The 19,484-nt window shown below is 38.8% G+C and overlaps 3 protein-coding genes across 6 annotated transcripts in view; all 3 read right to left on the bottom strand.

Annotated features, from left to right (window-relative positions):
* SWN (SET domain-containing protein) overlaps nucleotides 1-4,075 on the bottom strand; it is a 30,855-nt gene extending 26,780 nt beyond the window's left edge. For 2 of the 4 annotated variants that reach the window (XR_013251966.1, XM_077384664.1), the window contains exons 1-3: nucleotides 3,918-4,075; nucleotides 1,893-1,988; nucleotides 653-972 (exon numbers count right to left, since the gene is read on the bottom strand). Coding sequence is in view for 3 of the 4 variants with exons in the window: in XM_077384664.1 (XP_077240779.1) it covers nucleotides 653-972; nucleotides 1,893-1,988; nucleotides 3,918-3,956 (455 nt within the window). In the remaining variant the exon portion in view is untranslated. Of the gene's footprint in view, nucleotides 1-652; nucleotides 973-1,892; nucleotides 1,989-3,917 lie in introns of those variants that run through there. The other 2 variants (XM_077384665.1, XM_077384666.1) reach the window with 2 other exon arrangements.
* A 706-nt stretch (nucleotides 4,076-4,781) lies between these two features.
* Nucleotides 4,782-6,485, bottom strand: LOC143880845 (UPF0481 protein At3g47200-like). Its single transcript, XM_077383823.1, has one exon. It carries the CDS (start codon nucleotides 6,447-6,449, stop codon nucleotides 5,046-5,048), a length of 1,404 nt encoding a protein of 467 aa, XP_077239938.1. The 5' UTR covers nucleotides 6,450-6,485; the 3' UTR covers nucleotides 4,782-5,045.
* Nucleotides 6,486-13,700: 7,215 nt separating this feature from the next.
* LOC143881270 (UPF0481 protein At3g47200-like) lies at nucleotides 13,701-15,120 on the bottom strand. The gene has a single exon (XM_077384256.1). The coding sequence runs from the start codon at nucleotides 15,111-15,113 to the stop codon at nucleotides 13,701-13,703; it is 1,413 nt and encodes a 470-aa protein (XP_077240371.1). The 5' UTR covers nucleotides 15,114-15,120.
* Between the last annotated feature and the right edge of the window lie 4,364 nt (nucleotides 15,121-19,484).

The following is a 19,484-nucleotide window of genomic DNA, read 5'->3' as shown; positions in this document are numbered from 1 at the left end:
GAGAAAGGTAACATTTTATTCACATGAAAAGAAAAACGGTTATTGATCAAGAAGGGGACAAGATGTCCCCTGGATAAGAGAAACAGTAACCCAACATGATACATAAGATTCAGCTGGTTTCCCCAAGTGAGGATGTCAACTAACTAAACAATGGAAAATTTCCCAATGTAGGGTCATAATACATTGTTGATCCCACGCATGATGCATTAGACAAACCAAAGGGCATGACCAACCATTTACATATATCCACTCGAATGCCTTCCACTCTCATGTGTTGCTTACATGCCTCATAGTTTCACTCACATGCCTTCCAGTTTCATGTCTTGCTTTATAATTACAACGAATATTTCATAATTACTTCTAGCAAGTCAAATAGTATCGTGTCAATGTGATGGTTTATAGAAGGTTACCCAGATCTATAAGCAAAGATATCCAAATAAATTCGATGAAGTAGTGAACAAAATCTGTTCCTAGCACCAAACCATTTTTAACATCCATGCAGTTATATATTGATGATGCTAGTTTCTTATGCTATTACCTCTTCCTTTGTGTTACAATGAGTTTTCAATTAATTAAAACATATATGACTCGTTGAAGTAAAATTAGAAGATAAGTAGGGAATATGTGCATAAATTATAGAACTTTGTTGTACCTGTTCAAAAATATCCATGTAGTATATGGTGGAATCTTTTCAACATAAGGAAGCTTGATAAGGCGAATAAGACTCTTTCCGCTACTATTGTTTCCAAGCACTATTGACAACAAAACTTCTTCTTGGCAAGTAATATTTTCTCTATCTCCTGATCCTGGGTCAGATCCACTTAACTTATAGAGAGCACTTTCAATTCTACATGAAAGCATGTTTCTGGTTCCTTTCTGCTCCGTGGAACAAAGATCTTTCTTTGACACTGCTGATGCAAAAAGTTGAGAGGTGTGTAGTTCTAAATTCTCACCATTACTTTCAAGTTTTTCCTACACAGCAAAAATGATACAAATTAGTAACTTAAAATTAGCAGCTGAATGCAGAAGCATGTGGTTTGAATAGCATCAGGCATACTTCACATGCATGCATAATATATCAATCACTGCAGTTTGAATGTTATCATGATAGAGAACAAATGACACAAGAAATATTTACAAACAAGCATGCATTCAGTAACTCATAAATTGATGTTGATCGTGATTTTGTTTGGAAGGCAATGTAAACCTAAAGGTGTCAAAAAAAGGTACTCCAAGCTGTGAAGTTAAACCCAATCCCGGCCAAGCCAACAAAAGAGGCTTCCAACCATAGTAACCGGAAACTCCTTGCGCAGGTGGGAAACTCGTTTCCCCTAAAATGCGTTTTGGAAATATGAGAAACTAGTTTCCCCTAAAAGGTGGGAAACTCGTTTCCCCTAAAAGGTGGGAAATTCGTTTCCGAAATGCATTAGAAACATATAAGAAACTTATATGAAACAAGTGAGAAACGTATGAAAAACCTGTTGAAAACGTATGTGAAACATGTGGGAAAGATGTGTGAAACTTACGAAAATCATTTAAAAAAACACACACAAAAAAAATAAAATTGTGGAATACATATTAAAAAGGTAAACAACAGCTTATGCCGTACTAAAAACTAAAAGTAAGGAATATCCAAATAGAAATTTGAACTCAACAAAATGTAAATCTACAAAACCATATATTTCATGTTTTCCTAGTGTTTCACGTGAGTTTTCATTAATGTTTCTCTATCGTTTCTGAAACGTTTCTAATGTATTTCCTAAGACGTTTCTTGTACGATTTTTTATTGTTTTCCTGTTTCTCGTTTCCCCTCTATTTTTTTTCTTGCATTTCCCATTTCAGTTAAAATGCACCCACGGTTATAAAATAATAGCATCAATGAAATATCTTACTTTTATTGAAGCAGATCTAGCAGCTTGAATGTACTTTTTCAGATGAGAGATCTTAGATGTTAAGGTCAAGAGAGACTCTTGCCCCCCACCGGCTGTCTGCAAAAGGATCAGACAATATATGATGAATCTCCAATGTTTCTAACTAATAATTTATTTGAAAATTCAGAACCAGAAATCACTTGAGAAATTTAGCAGATAATAAATACTTTGTAATCACCCAGCCTCCTATGTGTGTGTTTGCTTTAAAAATTGAAAGAAGAACATGGAAAATGAGCACATTTTTTCACATTAAATTACTGAGGATTGAGAAAACACAAGGCCACTAGGAAAGGAGTAGCCCGTGGTCATTGTTCAATCATTATTATTGCCTTAAATTAGTAATATAATTAAGGGGTTTTTTATGAGTAAGTTAAAGTTTACAACAAATTTGGACAAGATTATTAAAGAAACCAGAGGCAAGAAAACATGACAAATATTTCTATTAGCAAAAATCTAGGGCAGTCTACAAGATTAGAGCTCCCAGGTACACAAAGTGATACATCTTGAATGATAAAAAATGTCAAATTACAGGACTTGAGCTTTTTATATAGATAGATGTCTTAGATCACCTTTTACAAATAACTGATTTTGACCATTAAAAAAAAAAAAAAACTGATTTTGGAGTACAATATAATTAAATAATAATAACGTAAATGCATAACAAGCAACTTCGGAAAAGGCTTTCAAGATCAGTTTCTAAATCTTAATTCTAGCTTGCTTCTGAAAAAGAAAAGATTTGAGATTGATAGCTTGCAAGGTCCAGATATCTTTTTCTCAATACTAAAAGGCTTAGAAAATCTCGCTGAAAGATAACAAATGGAAGACATCATTACAAAGTCCTTCAAAGATAAAAATAAAATAAAAAATGAGAGGTGTTACTGCAATATAGAGACCCAAGCCCTGTGATGGAAAAGTGATGGGGTGTAGCCTGTCACAGCTAATCAATGGCTTAATAAACCAAGAAAATGTAATCCACAAAGGAAACTACAATCAGAGTCAGATTGAAAAAAAAGCATCTCTTGGAGAAGCACATGTGTTGGTGAGATACACCTGTTGACTTCAGAGAGCACTCTTGCAGACATGTAATGCAGAGAATCATTCAAGAGTGGAGCACAAAGAGGAAACTAGGAAGGCATTACATTGAATTGTTGACATCTAACTTGCAAAATGGTGTTCAACAGAAGTATGATCCAAGTTGATAAATGCTCTAATTAGAACAGGGATTTGTGGTTTCTGATGTGTGGCGATGCCCCCAGTATACATCGTGCAACAGTCGATGATAACAAGAAAAACATAAACTACTAAATCAAGTAAACATGGAATGTAATTTATATAAATAAAAAAATTGGGGGCGCTCTAAATGACTAGAGCAACATTTTGACCAGCTCAAAAAGTTAATTTAGAGATCTCCTACATAGATAGAAATCCTAAGGCCCGGTTCGTTTTAGATTGTGACAGCCGATTGTGAGACCCAAACCCATTATTGGACTTAAACTTAAGGTCCTTCTTGTTTTGGATTTTGAGAACCGATATTGAGTCCAAAACTGATTGCTGGACTCAAATTAAAACTTATATTTGAGTCCAATAATCAGTTTCCGACTCACAATCGGTTCTCAAAATCCAAAACAGAGACTAAATGTAAATTTGAGTTGTATAATTGTTTTGGGCATCACAATCGGTTTTCACAATCTAAAACGAACAGTGTTAAAATCTCAACCAGACACTACTTGCTAATAGCAAGTAGAGATATTCTGATCGGAAATTTTCGGAAAATTAAGGTCCAGAAATGGTTAATCTTTGCAAGTTCATCAATAGTCAAGCCAGGGAAAAAGTAAATAAATAGATTGAATTGATTAATGTAGCAACGGGTATTGACGACGGATTCAAAGAAATTGGAGAATTCCAATGTAAGAAAAAAGATCGAAATCGAGAAATTGAACGTAGACAGAAAGAGAAGATTGGAAAAAGGAAAAAAAACAGGCGTACCTTGATTTTAACTTGAGAATCGGTAGCCCTAGAAGCCATGGTTGCTACTCCCTGAAATTCCAGAGAGAGAGAGAGAGAGAGAGAGAGATTTTCTATTTTGTTTATTGGGGGCTTAGAGGCGAGAAAAGTGGGGTTTTTAAGATATTTTCTCCAGAGCAATTCTATATTTCTATATAATATGCATAAGTGGGCCCATAGAAATCCCACATTCGTAGGGCTAGGATCATCTTTTTTATGTCTTCGGTCCAGTCCAACGGTCCTGATCATTATACAATCTAATTATGAGATCAACGGTTCGGATCAGTGCAAATATCTTGTTGGGCCAGTGGTTCTGGTCACGATCCTGTCAGCCCGACCCGAGTGGCCCTTGCTGCCAACACACGACTCGAGTTTACCATGGGCCGTGTACGGCCCGTTTGACACCTGAGCACTGCTAAGAAAACGAATCCCGATTTGTCCACTGAAAGATAAATGGAGGTAGCTCAAATCCCCATAAAAGCAATAAATACGCTGTTAAAAAGTGTCAAATCAACGATAAATGGAGGGAGCTCAAATCCCCATAAAAGCAATAAATACGCTGTTAAAAAGTGTCAAATCAACGGTCATTTCAGTTCCCTTTTATGCTCTAAACGGAATAGCGATTCCCAAGGAATGTTATAAAGCTAGAATTTCCAAATTTAGCGCAAAGACAAGGAAGGAAGATGCCAGTCCACATGGGAATATGCGCTTTAATGCTCAATTGAAGGCATGGGCATAAGAAACACAAAATGAATACCAAGAAAACATGTTGAAATAACTGAATGATAGTGTAGAAAACAAAAGATTTCACACCATTTATTCCCAACAATAATTCATACACAGCACTCACCTCTACACAAAAAAAAAAAAAAAACCACTGCAACAGGATTACAATCAAGAAAGAAAACATAATTTATTCAAGAGGGCAGGGTTGGATGCCCACCCAAATTGCAATTTGAGTGTAGTTTGGGCCTTTCTATACCCAAATTGCATTCAAATTATAATTTTTATTACCAACAGAAAAATAGAGTTTATGTACTAATGGTGTGTTTGGATGTGTATCCAAATTGCAATTTGGGTGTAATTTGGGCCATCCAAATTGCATCCAGATTAGGATCCGGTTGGTGGGGATGGTGAATGGTGGAAGATAGGAATGCCTGAAAAGATGGTCTGAAGCAAGGCAAGGATGAGGAGGATAATGGCAGCCACAAAAGAAATAACTGCCCAGGGATTGCTGAAGTAATCATGCATCAACTTTGCCCTCCATTTGTTCCAGTCACTAGCACAATATATCGACACTTCCTTGAAGATTTCCTTGAGGTAATTGTCTCTGACATCAAAGATGACATCGTTGCACATATCATTGAATAGAATTGCGACCTCCTTCTCGCTTCCCAGCAAGTTTTCAATGATCCCTTTTTCCTCTAGTAATTTTACATCTTCTCTAGTGTTTATGATGTAGTCCATGAAACTTGCATAAGTGGTGAAGAAAGTCGCGGGTATCGGACAGCATTGTTCGAAGGCGATAAGGTTTCGAAAGAGGCTTTCGGTAACATCTTCGACTATGAAAGGTGGGAGAATTAACACCCCTTCTATGAACTTCACCTCCAAGAAGTTATCTTTTTCTCCCCCCTTCACAAACTTGATTCCTGCCTCTTGGAGCTGCGTGGCACAAGGGATGGTCATTTCGGTCGGGGCAGGACGTGGAGTTGAAATTGGAAGGAGGTTACAGCAAAATGATGGAGGTTTAGTGTGCTCAATTGGATCAGGCTCAAGTTTTAAGTGAAATAAATGGAGCAAATGGTGGACTTCTCCTGTTGGGGTTTTTCCGTTTTGATTGAAATAAATGAAGAAATTTTCGGCGAGATCCATTAGAGAAGAGGTTGGATGCTGGATTAGGCTAAATAAGTGTTGTAGGATGAAGAAAGGAAGCTGGTTTTCTAAGAGCATCATGTCACCAAATATAGAAGGCTTGACCCATTTAGCAGTGTACATGGGATCTTTATTCACCTTATTATCCTTCAACTTCAGGAAGAACTCAATGATGAAACACCCATCAAGCACCAACATTTCTACGAAGGCATCACTTTCGCTCTTGGGGATGCGCGGGTTTTCCGTGTTTCGAGCTTGCTCCTCCGTTGTCTTGGCATCCTTGATGAGGCACACGGTTTCTGCATAGGAGCTTCGTGCTTTCTCCTCCAATGCTTTGATCTCCTTTATACAATCTTCCAATCTAATGTAATTTCCAGATAGGAAATCATGTAGGTAGCGCCATTTGTGTTCTTCCATGGCTACTAGTCTTGGGTTGTTATGATGATATGGGCCAATTGAGACTACACGTGGTTCGTAGGCATCTTCGTGGTCTTTGCGAATCCAATGGGGTACTCTGTAGATGGTTGGGGGCTCTTTTCGCCATGCCTGACCTCCAAACTGTTTCAGTTTTTCTCTTATGGGAATCAGATTAAAGCCTTCTACTTCTGTAAGCACTCTAGGTCTACCTGGTCTGTCTCCCATTTTCCCCTTCTCCTCTTATGGGTAGCAATGGATAGAATTGGTGGATTGTTTTCTTGATCTAATGGTGTTTGGCATTCTTATATAAAAATAACGAGAAAGCTGCATGTTTCATGCACGTGAAAAGCTAAAGCCCTAAAGTGATTGCTCTATTTGAGGGGTTTGAATATACTTTGAAATTTTTTTATCACCATGTTAACTACTAACTAAGAAAAGACTTTTATTGAGTAGCTTTAGGTTTCATATTTTATCGGAAGTGAAATATTCGACCCCCTTTTTTCTAATTTGTGACAGCCCACTCTAGTTTATTCGACGCTTTTTTCTAAAGTGGTTGCTCTATTTGGGGATTTTGAATATGCTTTGAAATTTTTGAAGGGGTTTTTGCAAAAGAAGTCTTGTACTTTGTTTTGTTTGCAGAATGAGTCTTCTACTTTGAGAATTTGCAAATAGATTCATCACGTTTGAGCAAATTTTGCAAATCAGGTCATGCCATCAATTTTTGGCCAAAATACCCATGTTAGATTTTTGTTGACTCGTTGAAAAAACCAAAATATCAAGGGTGTGGGAATATCATTTTTAGATGGAAAATTGCAAATGGGGGACACCAAAATACGAGAATTGCCAACGGGGGGACACTATTTTGAAAAATTGTTAAAGAGGGTTGATAACCCCCTTTTGAGAGTTTGATAACCCCATTCAGAGGGTTGATACTTGATAACCCCCATTTCGTCCCTCTTAAACAATTTTTCTTCAAAATTGTGTCCCCCATGGGCAATTCTCATATTGTGGTGTCCCCCATTTGCAATTTTTCCCTCTTTAGATAGACTAGCATTCTTATGCATGGGTGTCAAAAAGTGGGCCCACCCCATCAAAACAAAACATGACATGTAAAGTGGTGGGCCCCCCATATACATGACTGTACTGTAGAACCTACCATCAAAGCACGAGGCAACATGGTGCATAGGGGTGCAACTCGGGTCGAGTTGGGTCGGGTTGAGGCCAACTCGAACCCAAACCCGAGTTCCAACCTGACAAGGTTCAACCCGACCCGACCCGAGGAACCCTTTTTTCCAACCCGAACTCGACCCAACCCAACTTCAACCCGACCCAACCCGAGTTTTTTAGCTTAAAAAATTAAAAAATTTATTAAAAAAGTCGGGTTTACTAGGCTTGGGTTGCCTAAGCCCTCAACCCGAACCCGACCCAAACTCAACGCGGGTTGAGAAAACCCGAACCCAACACGAACTCAACCCAACCCGACTTTTTCCCGGGTTGAACCCGTCGGGTTGGGGTTGAGCCCGCCCAAGTTGCACCCCTAAAATTGGTGGGCCTCGCTTGATGCATGGATTTGAATTGGGTTAGTGAGACCCATGTATCAAATCATATAAGTGAGCTTCATGGGTATGTTGGTCCTTTTACTAGGTGTCTAGGTAATTTTCATCGGTTTATATAAAAGTAATTTTTGGTCTTTTACGAGTGAAAAAGATCATGGGCATTTTGGTCACAAATAGATGGCATGACCTGATTTGCAAAATTCACTCAAAGGTGGTGACTCTATTTGCAAATTGCAAAACTAGAAGACTGTTTGTGCAAATAAAGCATAGTAGAGGACTTCTTTTGCAAAACCCCCTTTTTTTAATTACCATGTTTGGTTCGGAGGAATGCGGCTGAAAAGGACGGAAAGGAAAGCCTTTTCCACGCTTTCAACACTTTCCAGTGTTTGGTTACAGAAGGAAAGATTTTTTTTGGTTGGAAAGCCTGATCCGAGAACGATTTCGTTTAGAGGCCCTAGCTTTTGAAAATTTTATGATTTCTTGTTTGGGTTTTTTGGATTTATCTTCTGGATTTCATGTTTGGGATGGTTTTTGGTAACTAGAGCTAGGGTTTTCCTCTTTGTGAAGTTTTGTCTTTTTGCCTTTTTTCATAGAAGTCTGAATTTATTTAGAAATTTCTGCGGGAATTCTCGGTTTTTTCTGCCTTAGATCATCTGGTCTATTTAAACCCTAATTTTTGTTGTAATGGCAGTGGGCACCTCGATCTTAGAGTCTTGACCTGTCCTTGCTTGTTATTATGGAATGGAGTCATGGAGATGTGTTGTGCTGGTCATCATGTTTGAACTTTCTATGCTATACACAACTAACCAACCTTGTAGGATTGGAAAAGGGGGCCTATTCCACAGTTATGATTATTGTTGTTGGATCTGTATCTATGAATACTTTTCGTGGTTTTCATTTTCTGAATTGCTAATGTTCCATATGATTATTGTTGTTTGCTCCCTAACGACTAAGGCTTTCTGTGCCTTCGCATTTTACTAATGTCACATATGGGTGGCCAACCAAATTGCAATTTGGGTGTGTAATTGGGTTCCCCATTGCAATCTTGATAAGCGCATAAAACTTTGAAACGTTTCTGTTACAATCAATTTCTAGCGACGGACCAACACTTTTTTACCAACCTCATCTCTCACATACCATTTTGGTCGAAACTATGCAATTTATGATCATCCCCTAAATGTTAGTTGATGTTCATATTTTTTTTTTTTCCCCAAATAACATGCATCTTAGAAAAAAGCGGCGAAAAAGATTTCCGTGGAGAGGAAAAGAAAAGAAAAGGCATTTCCTGGAAAGCCTTTCCGGGTGGAAAGACCTTTCCTACGAACCAAACGGTCTTGGACCCTTGGTTTCATGTTTTCTCGGGAAGTGATATATTCGGCCCTCTTTTTTACTTAGAAAGCTCCCTCTAGTATATTTATGACTACTCTTTTACTCTAGAGGGTAGGGCTGCAAATGAGCCGAGCTGAGCCTTAGGGTGTTCGGGCTCGGCTTGTTTAGTTTTTAAGAAGGCTCGTGTTCGGCTCGGCTCGTTTAGTTTTCGTATGAGATTTGAACCCAAAACCCCTCTAAATCCAGTGCCTTAACCACTAGACCAAACCTTCATTTGTAATAAATTACCCACATTCTTTTATTTTATATATAAAAAACAAACATAATCCAAGCTTTAAAGCTCGGCTCGTTTATGATCCGAGCCTATTTTCGAGCCAAACTATACAAAGCTTAAGTTCGACTCGTTTATTTTGGCGAGCCTAATTTTTGGGCTCGGGTTCGGCTCGTTTAGTAAACGAACGAGCCCGAGCCGAGCTTTTAACGAGCCGAACCCAAACATGTTCGCGAGCCGGCTCGGTTCATTTGCAGCCCTACTAGAGGGAGATGTCTCAGGTAAAAAAAGGGGCAAATATATCACTTCACACTTCTTTTTTTGTATTGTAAGGGTTTCCCACCAAAAATCGTGGAAAGGGTTGCCATACACTGTTCACTGATATTCCTCTTGGGTAGTTGTTTGAGAAAATGGTATTATTTTACTTCTACTAACAAACAACGTGAATAGGGAAAAATATGAGCGTACATAAGTACTAGTCTACCTGTTCAATGATCCAAACCATTTATCCGTTAGACTAGCTATAGATGGGCTATGATCAATATATGGTCACACAAGACAATTCTAACACTTCAATTTGTAGCCGTTAAATCGACGGTGAGAAGAAGAAGAAGCAACGGTTTATATTTTTAGCCAAAGGGTTAGACTCTTATTATGGGAGGGGATTTTGATCCATGGGTGTCCATATGGTCTAAGTCCCCCAATCTTCTCTTTTTTGTATTCATACACCTCGATTCTGGTGGTTACAGATTAACTGTCCGGTAGCTGCTTTTCCCCCTTGTATTTGTCCTTTCAACATGTGGAAAAATTAGTCTAACAGCCTTCCAACTGTTGTCTGGGTATATGAATAATATGCACATCCTGGAAATGTGAATATGAGTTCCTTATGTGCTTTGAATTTGAATATCTAGCGGTTATGGTGCATCAAGCGGCAATCGGTATTTTGATCTCCACTTCAAACTTAAGATCGTGTGTTGCTCCACATTTGAGCCAAATAATCTAAATCTTTGGTATAAATAGTTATATCTTTCATGGCGTCCAATTAATGTATAAGTCATTGACGCCATTCACCTCGAATCCTTGGTAGTTGTTGTCGCAAATAGGGGAAATTATAAAATGAAAACTGCAAGTATTAATAAATCAAACAGTAGTTGGTATTCGAGTTTTAAATCGAACCGCTTCTAGTAGAGTACTTGTGCTTCGAGAACATTTAAATTCGATTCGTTCCTTATATACCTATTTACGGCCAACCATATTGTTAATTTTTAAAGAGTATTTTTTGGGTTGTTTTATTTTAATTTTATTTTGAGAGATGTAGTGAGGAGAAATATGTATTTTGTGTCCATGGGCATTTTGGTCTTTTGTTGGCCTACCTTGCACATGTGTGAGCCACACATGTTTGCTACAACTTTTCCCATTACTTCCTATTTCAAATTCAAACCCTACTTGAAACTCTAAACCCACTATTCTAGTATTAAAGTCCCCACTTTTCCATACCCACTATCTCCTACCAAAGCTATTACTTCTCTTTACTTTCCTTGATCAAGCATATTTTAATTAACTCCTTTTGGTAGAGATTCTCAACTATCTACCTAGACCTCCATTGAAGCTATTGAAGCTCTTGTGTGCAAACTAGTTTTGAAGCTTTCTTCTCTCTTTTTGTTCTTGTCTTGTATTGTGTTCTTCCATCATATATATTAGATTACATCTTGTTTGGGCATTGTTCTTTTTCTACTTTGGTTGTTGATTTTGGGCTAGTGTAAACTTTGGTTTCACTATTTGAGGAGAGGATTTTCCGGTGTTGCGAAATCTGTCTTTCTCTTGTTTCATGATTTTATGCTATGAATCATGCCAATTGCCTAAATCGGAGTCTTAATCATAATGAAAAGTTTTGAGGTTGTATGTGTTATTAACTTTCCCTTTTGAAATTTAAATGATGGGTGTAAACATTGCACCCCACTACTATTCTGATATTATCTGAACAGTGATTTCTAGATAAGCTCCCCTGAATTAACATGTATCCTTCAAAAAGATAGGAGTGCAACTCGGGTCGGGTTGGGTCGGGTTGAGGCCAACCCGACCCAACCCGAGGAACCCATTTTTCCAACCCGACCCGATTTCCAACCAGACTGGACCCAACCCGACTCAACCCGATTTGTAATTTTCTCAACCTGACCCAACCCGATTTCACCATTTGTTTTATTTCTCCATTTTATTCTTGTATTTCCATCTCATCCTAGTCATTAGATGTTCCCCAACAAGAGGGTTAATTACGACAACTTTCAGCAAGTTTTTTATTTCTTTCTAAATTTGAGTTATATAATGACAAAACAAACATAGAAGTAAAATTTGTATACATATTTGAATTGGAAATCGGGTTTCGGGTTAGGTCGGGTTGCCCGACACCCCAACCCGATTTCCAATTCGGGTTGATTTTTCCCAACCCAACCAAACTCGATTTTAAAAAAAACACAACCCAACCCAACCCAAATTCGGGTTCAGGTTCAACCCAACCCAAGTTGCACCCCTACAAAAAGATGGTTTGATTTCTTTCAAGAAACTAGTAATTAAAGCTTTTTTTGCAGATGCTGATGGTTTGGCGAGAAATGGGGTTGACGGACGGGCATTTCTAGTTTCTGTTTGGGCTTCGTCCCAGGTTGGGGACATCTTGTCCCTATCTCGTAATCGCTTCTTGATGGAATAAATTTTGTTACCTGCTAAAAATAAGCTTTTTTTTTTTTGCAGATGCGGCACGGTTCACCAATTCCCATGCTTAACAATCCTTCAATGATATGACACTATTGCCTCGACTTAAATAACATCATAATCACATTGAAGCTCACCTTTCCCAATTTTTTGTCTTCCATCTTCAACATCTGTTTTGACCCTCTCTTTACTTAATCATCTGAAGTATCCGAATCCAGCCATTGTTTCTTTCTCCCATTAGTCCTATTCTCTGTTTATCCAATATCAAATGGCGATGAGTGTAAAAACTAAATTGAAATCCCAGTTGAGGGGCAACCCAAGAGGGGGGTGAATTGTTGGAAATTATCTGTGTAGTGGTTGAGAGAGAATTGTGCTGGAAATAGCAATTTTGGGTATGCCAAAGTAGAAATCCGAATTCTATGTAGAATGGGTATTTTCGAATTGTACAGTGCGCCTAAAAAAGTGCCACCATGCGTCATATAGCCCATTGCCCACGCCGCGGTTGCACCGTCCCGCGGTTCAACCCAAGGCTAAGACCCATTGAGTACCATAATAAAGTAGAGAAAAGAGTAGGGCTTTATAAGCCCAACTTTTTCTTTCTTATGAGTCGGTATGGGACTATCTTTTTCACACTACTTTTGCACTCTTCTCTTTTTCTTGCAAAAAGCAACTTTTTCCAAAGAAAAGTTTTTCGTTTTTCAAAACACACTTAGAAAACATTTTCCAAACACTATCTTTTGACCAAAAATTAAGATTTTGAAAATCAAAATCTAACAAGAATTGGGTTTTACAAAATTACTTGCTTTTTTTAGAGGTTGATTAGAAATAAAAATCAAAACACCACAAATTACACTGAGAGAAACGACTCTGGGCGCTTCTCACTTGAGCTAAGAGTAGTTTGGGGAAGGATATGACACACATCCAGGGAAAAAACTTGACGAGGAGAGACCCATCATGGCTAACGATATACCTCTTAACCTTCTCAAAGAAAATGGTTTTCTTTGATTTTAATTGCCAAAGATCTAAAGGGATCCAACCATAAAGATTTATGTATAACAGCAAATGGTTGTGATAGAGAGAGAGAGAGAGATCTTCATAAACAAGGCTAACTCACATTCAACCATACATGAATCATCTAGGAAGTATATTTCATTAGATATTCCAATTCTAAGTGTTAAATGCCCAGGGATATAATCCTAAGAGTAGAAACAAGATAACCCTCCGAAACCCACAAATTTCAAACCATGCCATTTGGGACCAATTACTTGATCACTACATATTGGTAATTCCATACTGTATCATGATATTCACTTCTCATGGGAAACAAACCAATTACTAGATTTATTGAGAAGGAGACGAATAGAAGCAATAAAAAAAACAAATAGCATGGTTTACAAATGCCTAATTTCAATAAAATTTATCAAGAAAAAATGTTGAAATAACTGAATGAGAGTGAAGAAAACAAACGGTTTCACACCATTTATTCCCAACAATAAGTCATACACAACACTCACCTCTACAAACAAAAAATAAACCACATCAACATGTTTAGAAACAAGGATTAGAACTAAGACAGATAGAAAACAGAGTTTATTTACCCAAATAGCATCCAGATTAGAATCTGGGTGGTGGGGATGGTGAATCGATGAAGACAGGAATGCCGGAAAAGACGGTCTGAAGGAGGGTGAGGATGAGGAGGACAGTGGCAGCGACCAAAGAAAGAACAGACCAGGGATTGTTGAAGTAATCATGCATTAACTTTGCCCTCCATTTGTTCCAGTCATTACCACAATATATTGACACTTCGTTGAAGAATTCCGCGAGGTAACTGTCTTCGACATTGGAGAAGACGTTGTTACATATAGTATTGAATATCTCGGCGACTTCCTTCTCGCTCCCCAGCAAGTTTTCAATTATCCCTTGTTCCTCAAGTATTTGTACATCATCGCTAGTGTTTATGATGCTGTCCATGAAAACAGCGTAGGTGGTAAAGAAAGTCGCGAGTATCGGACCGCATTGTTCGAAGGCGATAAGGTTCCGAAAGAGGCATTCGGTATCATCTTCGACTGCCAGAGGTGGGAGAATTAACACCCCTTCTATGAACTTTACATCCAAGAAGTTATCCTTCTCTACGCCTTTCTTAAACTTGATTCCTGCCTCTTTGAGCCGAGTGGCACAAGGGATGGTTATTTCGAGCCGCGGCTGCGGTGGATTCGGAGCTGGAAACAGTTGAGAGTAAAATGATGAAGGTTTCTTCTTAGTGTGCTCAATTTCATTAGGCCGATGTTTTAAGTGAAACAAATGGAGCAAATGGAAGACTTCTCTGGGTCGGGTTTCTCCATTTAGTTTGAAACAATTGATGAAGCAATTGTCAGCGAGTTCCATTAGAGAAGAGTTTGGATTCTGGATTAGGTTAAATAACTGTTGTAGGATGAAGAAGGGAAGCTGGTTTTCGAGGAGTATCATGTCATGAAGTACAGAAGGCATGACCCAGTTAGCAATGTACATGGGATCTTTAAATAACCTACGATCTTTAAATTTGAGGAAGAACTCAATGAGGAAACAACCATCTAATACCAACATTTCCACGAAAGCATTACTTTCGCTTTTGGTGAGGAGTGTGGTTTCCGTACTTCGAGCTTGCTCCTCCGATGTCTTGACATCCTTCACGAGGCACACGGTTTCCGCATAGGAGCTTCGCGCTTTCTCCTCCAATTCCTTCATCTCCTTGATGCAATCTTCTAATCTTATGTCATTTCCATAGAGGAAATCATGTAGATAGCGCCATTTGTGTTGTTCCATGACTTCAAGTCTTGGGTTGTTATAATGATACGGGCCAATCGAGACTATACGTGGCTCATAGGCATCTTCGTGGCCTTTGCGAATCCAATGGGGGACTCTGTAGATAGTGGGTGGCTCTTTTCGCCGTTCCTGACCTCCAAACAGTTCCAGTTTTTCTCTCATGGGTCTCAGATTAAAGCCTTCTACTTCTGCAAGCTCTGTAGGTCTGCCTCCTCTTTCGTCCATTTTCCCCTTCTCCTCTTATGGGTAGCAATAGATATAATTGATGGATTGATTGCTTCATCTAATGGTGTTTGGCACTTACATACGAGGTTATTTTCAACGAACATTACTATGCTCAAATGGGTGATAAACTAGTGGGGCCCAGATACTATACAAGAAATCCCTTTTACAAATCTAAAGGAATATATCCTCTATGTTTGAAAAGGAAAGGAAAAGAAATTAATTATTAGAATAGCGCCATAAAATGCTATCATCGCTGTTCAGTTTTGTTTTTATTTTTGTGGGTGCATGTGTTTGGTCATAAGCCATAGACACCATGTCGTATAAAACAGACGGCAGAATTCCTTCCATATAAACTACTTCCTGGGAGATTAAGTGAGAGTCTCCCCAGCCAACAAAAAGAGAAGGAACTATCCTTAACGCCATCTGTTTGGCAAATACCTACCAAAGTGCCCACGGTTTCAGTGCATAATTCAGTCTCATAGACTCAGCCCATCGATTATGAGGACAATCACAAAAGCAGATTTGAATTTTGAAGAAGACAAACTCCCCACGGCTCTGTTGTTTAAGTGATAAAAATGACTGTCATTTCTATTAATATAATTTACTGGAACATAGAATAGCACCATGATAGGGTAGATAATCATATCCAATTTTTCACTCTGCAACAAAATATGGATCTTTTTTTTCTTTTCTTTTTTTCTGAGAAACTGTAAATATATTAATCCCAATAAATAGCTACGAAGATTTGAGCGGGAAACAAGTAGTCTCCTAGCTCAAGTACAATATGAGAAGAACCTAATGAAAGCACCTATGCATCAAGATCGTGGTGATTGCCTAGAATTTTAACCATGGGTTTCATCCCCTAATTCTTCACACCATGTTTGGTGAGGTCATCTGTTACGGTCCTGGGTGGGGGCCCACCTAGGTATGGGACTGGGTGGGACCTAGCCTTGTATGGGACAGGTTTAAAAGGCCTTGCCTAACGCGTTCCATCAGCTCTGGAGCTCTGATACCAAATGTTAGGTACTTTACCGATACGCCAAAAGCTCCAGAGCTGATGGAACACGTTAGGCAAGGCCCTTTAAACCTGTCCCATACCAGGCTGGGTCCCACCCAGTCCCATACCTAGGCGGGCCCCCACTCAGGACCGTAACATTCCACCAAGCTTCCGCACCCGCCGTCCTCGGCGGCCCACTCTGTGATGGCTTTCACTCTGGCCTTTTTTTCCAAGTAGCCCTTTTCACAGGTCGCCCCTTCACGAACACGGGACGTGGTAGCTGCTCTGTACCAAATGTTAGGTACCTTACCAATACGCCAAAAACTCCAGAGCTGATGGAACGTGTTAAGCAAGGCCCTTTAAACCTGTCCCATACCAGGCTGGGTCCCACCCAGTCCCATACCTAAGCGGGCCCCCACTCAGGACCGTAACATCATCCACCACCGCATTATCCAAACAAAGCATGTGCGAGAATTGAGGTTGGATGATCCTACAACAATCCCGGTTTTCCAAAATAATGTTTGATAATTTCCATGGACCGGGAACCAAATTATTCGCCCAAGCAATTACATTAGAAGAGTCACCCTCCACTATCAAAAGGGTGATATTTACTCCAAGAACCACTTAATCTCCAAGAATTGAGGACTGTTGCCCAATAATCTGCCTCATATTTTAGTGAACGGTTGATGTTACGAACCTGATTCGGATCGCAACGGATTGATCTTCTCAGAGGGAAGATCGGCCTCTTGACCCGCTTCGAGGGAAGGGTCATTCCTTCTTTCTGTGCAAAAACACAAACTTGGGATAACTTTCTTCATTCATTCCAATGCCGTTTACAAGATTTAAATAAATGTTTACAAACGTGATGCTTCCCATGAAAGTAGGCGCTCCCTCCCAACGAAATAGGCTAGTCACCTATTAATTAGGTAACTTCCTTATCAAATCCCTATCAAATAGCAATTACTTCTATAGCTATCATAACTGCTAATTATTATCCTACCAAAATAAGAAAAGATTAACACAAAGAAAATTTTGATAATTTCTAACGTGACCATGCCTATATGGGACCATACAAGCACGTAACATTCCTTTGCCCTTGAAATCAACCTTGTCCCCAAGGTTGGATTAATTGGAAAAAATAATTTACTCCACCGGGATCCCAAATCGTATTGGACATGATTTTGTTGAGCCACACAACGTTGGACAGTCAGGGTACCAATAAGGCCTTAGAGATATTGGCTTGTTATCTCGGCAAAGTGGGATGCCATGATCCTGTGACCGATTGAGCAAGCTCTTCATCAATGGCTCCATCGAAGCTTTATTAGAATTTTGACGCACTGATGTTCGTGGATGCGGATTTTCTTGGTGACGTTGGACAGATGGAGAGGAATGACGGATTTTTCGGCGGCGAACTCGATGATACTGAAAATCAGCGACGCCTTTCTTTTGTGGCATTTTCTCTTCAATCTGATTTCTTTCTCTCTTCTTCTTTCCACCCATTTTCCTAGTTCTTCTTTTCTTTTTCGTCATACAAGCCTTCTTGACGGTGCTCTCATTGAATTTTTCATTTAGCTCTTTCAAACAAAGAGGCTCTTCTGTATTCATGCCAAACGAAAGTTCCATCTTGTTGAACTTTGCATTCACAGTAGAAAACATCTCCTCCATTGTTTTGATCATTCTTGCTTGTCCCACAGCAAGAGAGTGCACCGCAGCTTCCAACCGTCCGATCCTTAGATCATCCATGCCTGGCTCTGATACCACTTTGTTACGAACCCGATTCGGATCGCAACGGATTGATCTTCTCAAAGGGAAGTCGGCCTCTTGACCTACTTCGAGGGAAGGGTCGTTCCTCCTTTCTGTGCAAAAAACACAAATTTGGGATAACTTTCTTCATTCATTCCAATGCCGTTTACAAGATTTAAATAAATGTTTACAAACGCGATGCTCATCATGAAAGTAGGCGCTCCCTCCCAACGAAATAGGCTAGTCACCTATTAAATAGGTAACTTCCTTATCAAATCCCTATCAAATAGCAATTACTTCTATAGCTGTCATAACTGCTAATTATTATCCTATCAAAATAAGAAAAGATTAACACAAAGAAAATCTAGCTAATTTCTAACGTGACCATGCCTATGTGGGACCATACAAGCACGTAACAGTTGAGAACTTGAGATTAGATTTTTGTTTTTTGTAAAGAGATGAGATTGAAATGCTTGATTTTTAGTGACATTAATCTCAACTATTCACCAAAATTGAAATGCTGATTTTGGGGAACATACTTTAGTCACGATGGAGGTAGCACTTAGTCACAACGGAGGTGTAACATCCTGTAAATTCTAATAATTTATTTACAAAAAAGAATAATGCTATAGGGATCAAATTGCTCTCTTATTTATAAAACGAAGCGATTGTTTCAACATACAAAACCTTCGGCCTTTGGGGTGTTGTATGACTGCCCATAGCATTTCTCAACCAAAAAATAAATAAATAAAAATTAAGCCATAATTAGAATATGGGAAAGGCAAATTGTAATGACACTCTTAAAATTAGGCATGACAGTTTGGGATGTGTTAAAAAGACAAATGGCATGGTTTACAATTGCCTAATTTCAAAAGTGTCCATACAATTTATCAAGAAAACATGTTAAAATAACTGAATGAGAGTGAAGAAAACAAAAGGTTTCACACCATTTATTCGCAACAATAATTCATACACAGCACTAAACTCTACAAACAAAAAATAAACCACTGCAACAGGATTAGAAACAGGGTAGAAAACATAATTAATTGAAAAGGGTAGGGATGGATGTGCACCCAAATTGCAATTCAAGTGTAGTTTGGGTCTTTCTATGCACAAATTTCATCAAAATTACAATTTGGATACCAACCCATTAGAATGGGATTAGAAATAAGACAGATAGAAAACAAAGATTATTTACCTGAATAGCATCCAGGTTAGAATCTGGGGGGTGGGAATGGTGGGCATGGTGAATCTTTGAAGACTGGGAATGCTGGAAAAGAAGGTCTGAAATAGGGTGAGGATGAGGAGGACAGTTACAACCACCAAAGAAAGAAAAGACTAGTGATTGTTGAAATAATCATGCATCAACTTTGCCCTCCACTTGTGACAGTCATTAGCGCAATATATTGACACTTCCTGGAAGAATTCTGCGAGGTAACCCTCTCTGACATTGAAGATGACATTGTTGCATACATTATTGAATAACTCGATGACTTCCTTCTCTCTCCCCATCACGTTTTCAATTATACCTTTTTCCACAAGTATTTGTACATCATCACTGGTGTTTATGAAGTAGTACATGAATGTCACATAGGCGGTAAAGAAAGTCGCAGGTATCGGACAGCATTGTT

This window comes from Tasmannia lanceolata, unplaced genomic scaffold, assembly GCF_043159265.1.
Source record: "Tasmannia lanceolata isolate RefF3 unplaced genomic scaffold, GAP_Taslan_0.1 ptg000007l, whole genome shotgun sequence".
In the NCBI taxonomy this organism is placed as follows: Eukaryota; Viridiplantae; Streptophyta; class Magnoliopsida; order Canellales; family Winteraceae; genus Tasmannia; species Tasmannia lanceolata.
This window is presented reverse-complemented; position numbering and strand designations above follow the sequence as displayed.

What these genes read in the sequence shown, in the direction of transcription:
- LOC143880845 (XM_077383823.1), bottom strand. Translation starts at nt 6,449, where the DNA reads ATGGGAGACAGACCAGGTAGACCTAGAGTGCTTACAGAAGTAGAAGGC.
- LOC143881270 (XM_077384256.1), bottom strand. Translation starts at nt 15,113, where the DNA reads ATGGACGAAAGAGGAGGCAGACCTACAGAGCTTGCAGAAGTAGAAGGC.